The 5,398-nt window shown below is 46.7% G+C and overlaps 1 protein-coding gene across 1 annotated transcript; it reads right to left on the bottom strand.

Annotated features, from left to right (window-relative positions):
- Positions 1–4,362: 4,362 nt before the first annotated feature.
- LOC112079935 (prospero homeobox protein 1-like) lies at positions 4,363–5,394 on the bottom strand (the record flags this gene model as incomplete). Its single annotated transcript, XM_024145736.2, has 1 exon — positions 4,363–5,394. A coding segment is annotated over one exon (1,032 nt), but the record flags the coding sequence as incomplete, so codon positions are not given.
- Between the last annotated feature and the right edge of the window lie 4 nt (positions 5,395–5,398).

Genomic DNA, 5,398 nt, shown 5'->3' with positions numbered 1-5,398 from the left:
GTGTGGTGTTGTGTGTGTGTGTGGTTTCATTGGACAACAGAGACGTGTCAGATGGCTGTAAGTTTAGTTTCATGAACTATGAATTGGTTCCATCTCTTTCCCCTTGTGTTCTGCTGATGGGGAGGGGGTAAAAATGGGATCTTCGCGGGTCTTGCAAGGGAAGATTAAACCGAGTGCAATACTGATCTCGATGGGCTTCCAAGTGAGAGCAGCGTGGGTGGTGCTCTTAGGTATTAGCACAGGACGCAGACAGACACGACCGAACAGAGCAGACTAGAAAGAAGTGACAGACAGCAATAGAATCACGTACGACAGACACGACAGACGAGCAGACAGATCAGAGAGAGTAACGACAGGACAACCAAGACAGACAGATCAGACAGACAGACAGCATGTAATTTAGTGGTGTTCTACTGTCTCATATTCTCAGAAACCCTCATTACATCAAGACGTAAACAATTGTACATAAATGCTTCAAGCAATAATACTTCACTAGGGGTTGTGTGTTGTGTGATGTTGTGTGTGTGTGGCTGTGTGTGTTGGTGTGTGTGTTTGTGGGTGGTTGGTGTGTGTGGTGTGTGTGTGGTGTGTGGTGTGGGTGTGTCGTGCAGTGCGGTGCGTGCGTGCGTGTGTGCGTGCAAGTGGTGTCCATTCTTGTGTGTTATGTCGTGCATAACCCTCAAAAGCTAAATCGATTCAAAGAAGGACAGAGGATGACTGGGATTGAGGTGGGAGAGTCTGGAGAACAAGTTTGCTGACTAGGGAGGAGAAAGAGAAGTGTTCTAAAGAGGGAAGGGAGAAGCGAAGTGTTTGACTAAGGAAGAGGAGAAGAAAGTGTTTCTAAACAGGGAGGGAGAAGAGAAGTGTCTTGACTAGGAGGGAGAGAGAGTGTTCAAACTAGGGATGGAAGAGAGTAGTTTAACTAAGGGAATGAGAAAGAAGTGATATAAACTAGGGAGACAGAATATCTTTCAACTCACGGGAGGAGAAAACAGAAGAGTGTCTCTGAACTAGGGAGGGAGTAAGAGCAAGTATATTTAAACAGGGAGGAGAACGAGAAGTGTTACTAAAACTAAGGAGGGACGAGAGAAGTAGTTAACTAAGGAGAGAAGAAGAAGTTGTTCTGACTAGGGAGGGAGAAGAGAGGTTCTACAACTAGGGATGGACGAAATAATTGTTCTAAAAAGATGGAGAAGAAAGTGTCGATAGGGAGGGAGAAGAGGAAGTGTTATACTAGGGAGAAAGAGAAGTGTTCTACAAATAGAGAGGGAGAAGAGAAGTTTCTGAATAGGAGAAGGAAGTGTTTCTAAACAGGGAGGGAGAAGAGAAGTGTTTTGAACTAGGGGGAGACAGAGAGTGTTCTAAACTAGGGAGAAGAGAAGTAGTTCTAAACTAGGAGGGGAAGAGAAGTGTTCTGACTAGGAGGGAGAAAGAGTGTTTAAAACTAGGAGAAGAGAAGTGTTCTAAACTAGGTGAGGGGAAGAGAAGGTTCTGTAACTAGGGATGGGAGAAAGATGTTCTATTAAGGATAGGAGAGGAAGAGAAGAGATAGTGTTATAAACTAGGGAGAACGAGGAAGTGTTCTAACAGGGAGGGAGAAGAGATTGTGTTGATTAAGGGGACGAAAAGGAAGTGTTCTTGATAGGAGGAGAGAAGAGGAAGTGTTCTAAACTAGGGATGAGAAGAGAAGTGTTCTGAACTGGAGAGAAGAGAAGTGTTTCTGATTCTACGGGAGGTGAGGATGAAGTAGTTTGAAACTAGGGAGGGAGAAGAGAAGAGTTTGAATAGGAAGGAGGAAGAGAGTGTTCTTAGAACTAGGAGGGAGACATGAGAAGTGTCATAAGTAACATAGGATGAAGAGAAGTAGTTCTAATACACTAATGGAGGGAAGAAAGAAAGTTTAACTAGGGAGGGAGAAGAGAAGTGTTAGAACGCTTGGGAGGGAGAAGAGAAGTGAGTATTCTTGTGATTGATGTGGTGTGTGTGTGTCTGTGTGAGTGATGAAGAGTGATTGTGTTGGTGGTGTGTTTTTTTAAACATATGAATGAACACGCACGCACGCACACCAGCACACACAAGCAAAACACAACAAAGACACAACACACAAATACAAAACACAAACACACACTCATGGTTTACAGAACACACACACAACACATGACCCACCAGTTTTCATTTCATGCAGGTTTGAACAGAGTTTTTCAAAGGGACTGTTAACACTTTCATATTCATAGGCTTCCTCCGGTTACCATAGTCTTTCTGCACGTTAAGTACACACATCCAGAAAACCCACCAACACACAACACAAACAAACACACACCCAACACAACAAACAACACACAACACACCATCCATCCGACATCACACACACAAAACACAACCACCAATACAACAAACAACACCCACACACCACACACACCAACACCAACCCACACACATCAGTGTGCGGTTTGAAGAATAAAGTAAAGGATGACAACACATAGACGTCACCATAGTTATAACATCTCCAATCTGCTGAGCACATGAAAATGGACTCCTGGTTGTTGTTGTTGGTTGTCGTCTTTATGTGCCGTCTGTACTGTTGTGTCTGTCTGTCTAGTTGTCTGTCTGTCGATCTGTCTGTCCTTGTACGTCTTCTAGATCTGCTGTCTGTCTGTTTGTCTAGAGTGTCGTCTGTCCTGCGTATGTTGTTGTCCTGTTAGACTGTCGTCTGTTGTCTGTCTGTCTGTCTGTGTGTCTGTCTGTTGTCTGTCTCTTTCTAGATTGTCCTGAGTTCCTGTCTGTCTGTCTGCTCGTCTGTCTGTCTGATTGTCTGTCTGTCTAAGCTGTCTTCTGTCTGTCTGTCTGTTGTTCTTTCCTGTCTGTCTGTCTGTGTGTCTCAGAATAATATATCTAAAGCTGATGTAGCGTTCCAGCTCAATCCTTTAGTTAAATTAATCACTAAATAAACCTACATGACAAGGGTAGTAAATTTTGATATTTTTCGTTGCAACATGCATCTACCAAATTTGAGTTACAGAGGTGACAACGTGTGCAGGGTCGCTGCCATAAGTTATTCTACAATATTACTTTATCCCTACTAGATGGGCTGTTAGGTGCGCTCTCCCCACCCCCTCAGTGATGTCTCCATATTAGATAATAAAAATTGAAGTATTTTCCAAATGGTCAATATAAAATATGAAGTATTTTTCATGTAGAATCAAAGAGTTTTTCAAATTGTCAGATTCATAATAAGTATTATTCAATGGATCGATTCAAATGAAGTATTTTTCAAATGGTCGATATATGAAAATAGAAGTATATCAATGGTCAGATATAAAATGAAGTATAATCAAATGGTGATATAAAATGAGTATATATATAATGTCAGATATCAAATAAATAAAGATTATTTCACGCGAAGAGTATGTCTTACCAGGATGACTTAGTCTATCTAGTGTGTGTGTGTGTGGTGTTGTGTGTGTGTGTGTGTGTGTGTGTGTTGTGTGTGTGTGTGTGTGTGTGGTGTGTGTGGGTGGTGATGTGTGTGTGTGTGTGGGTTTTGTGTGTGTGTGTGTGTGTGTGTTGTGTGTGGTTGGTGTTTTGTGGTGTGTGTGTGTGTGTGTTTTGTGTGTGTTGTGTTGTTGTGTGTGGTGGTTGTGGGTTGTGTGTTGTGTGTGTGTGTGTGTGGTGTGTGTGTTGTGTGTGTGTTGTGTGTGTGTGGTGTGTGTTGATGTGTGTTGGTGTGTGTGTTGTGTGGTGTGTGTGTGTAGTTGTGTGTGTGTGTGATGTGTGTTGTTTTGTGTGTGTGTGTGTGGTGTAAAGGAATGAGAGACAGACAGTGCCTTTGTCTTGAGAGCATGACGATTATCTTTATCTCATACACACGACCACATCATACACAACACAACACCACAACACACAACACAACGACAACCACAACTACAACACACACACACAAGACACACCATAACACATCACCACACATCACACAGACACCAGAATATTTGCATTCTCAGAAGCCCTGATCTTGTTTCTTGTATTCTGGCATTTGCATGGCGATGGGTTAGGTTGGGTGTGGATGTTGGGTGAGCGGATTAAGGCAGGGCACGGATGGGGAAGGTGAAGCGCAGGGGCACGCCGCACACACACAACACCAACACACCACAACACACAAACCACCACCACCACACACACAAACACCACCACACACCTCACACACACACACACACACACACACACACACACACACTACACACCACCACACACACACCACAGCTAGGTTGTTTTTCTTGATCATCTTCATTGTACAATGTACACACACACACACACACACACACACACACACACACACACACACACGGACTTCACTAAGAAGGATACAGTACTTCCTGAATAAGGTGATATGTCAGCCATGTCCTGAAGGTCTCCACACTCTGACTTGATGAGCGACAGCCCCTCGCCCCCCCCTCCATGTTGGGGCGGAGAGCTCTGCCTGTGGTGGTGGTGGTGGGAGACAAAATGGACGCCCCCGCCCGACACCATCTTGGTCCGCAGCCCCACAGTTTCCCTGGAGAGGTCCATGGACTCAGGGGAGGAGCGCTGGTCTTTGGAGAAGCTCTGGAAAGGGTAGCCCATCAGTGGGAGGGGGAAGGGGTGTCGGAAGGAGGGAGAGGAGAACCCCAGAGAGGCAGAGAGGGGGGAGGAATGGAGGGAGGGGTGGTGGGGGTGAGGAGGAGGAGGGAGAGAGGGGTTCTGTTGGTGTGGGTCGGCGCTGGTCTTCCTGACCACTAGAGGCAGTGCTTCTGTCTGGTCACCGGCCGTCGGAACACTGAGGCCCCCGAACGAGTCCAGCGTGCTCGGGATGATGACGTCGCCAAAGCACGGCAGCCTCTTATTGGCTGAGTGAAAGTTGGGGCTGTCGCCGTTCATGTTCATGCTGACTCCCCCGAAGCGAGAGTCAGTGGCGAGGGAGGGGGGGAAGCGAGGAAAGGAGGCCTGTGAGGGAGCTTTAGTGGCAGAGGGGGGGTTTTGGGAGCCACTGTGATGAGAGGGATGGTGTTGAAGATGATGATGGCTGGGGGGTTTATGGTTGAACCCGTTAACCACGGTGTCGACCACCTGTGACATGGCAGAGTTGAGCTCCTGTTTTAGAGTCTCGGCTAGCTGCCTCCCCTCCGCTCGCATCGGCCCCCCTCCTGCCCTTCTCTCCCCTCGGTCCCAATCCCTCTTCAGCCTCCTCCCCCCCTCCCTCTCTCCCTCGTCCTTCTCTCCCTCCTCATCCTTCTCTCCAGCCACCAGGGCCTGTTCTCGTAACAGTGCTCTGGCTCGGTCCAGAAACAGACCTGGGTCGTCAACCAACTCTGACAGGTCATCACAGATACCGTCGGCACGGTTACGGTTGCCGCGGCGGTCCCCG

The sequence above is a fragment of the Salvelinus sp. IW2-2015 genome, unplaced genomic scaffold, assembly GCF_002910315.2.
Source record: "Salvelinus sp. IW2-2015 unplaced genomic scaffold, ASM291031v2 Un_scaffold10375, whole genome shotgun sequence".
NCBI lineage: Eukaryota > Metazoa > Chordata > Actinopteri > Salmoniformes > Salmonidae > Salvelinus > Salvelinus sp. IW2-2015.
The sequence above is the reverse complement of the archived record's forward strand: the minus strand, read 5'-3'. Positions and strand labels throughout refer to the sequence as shown.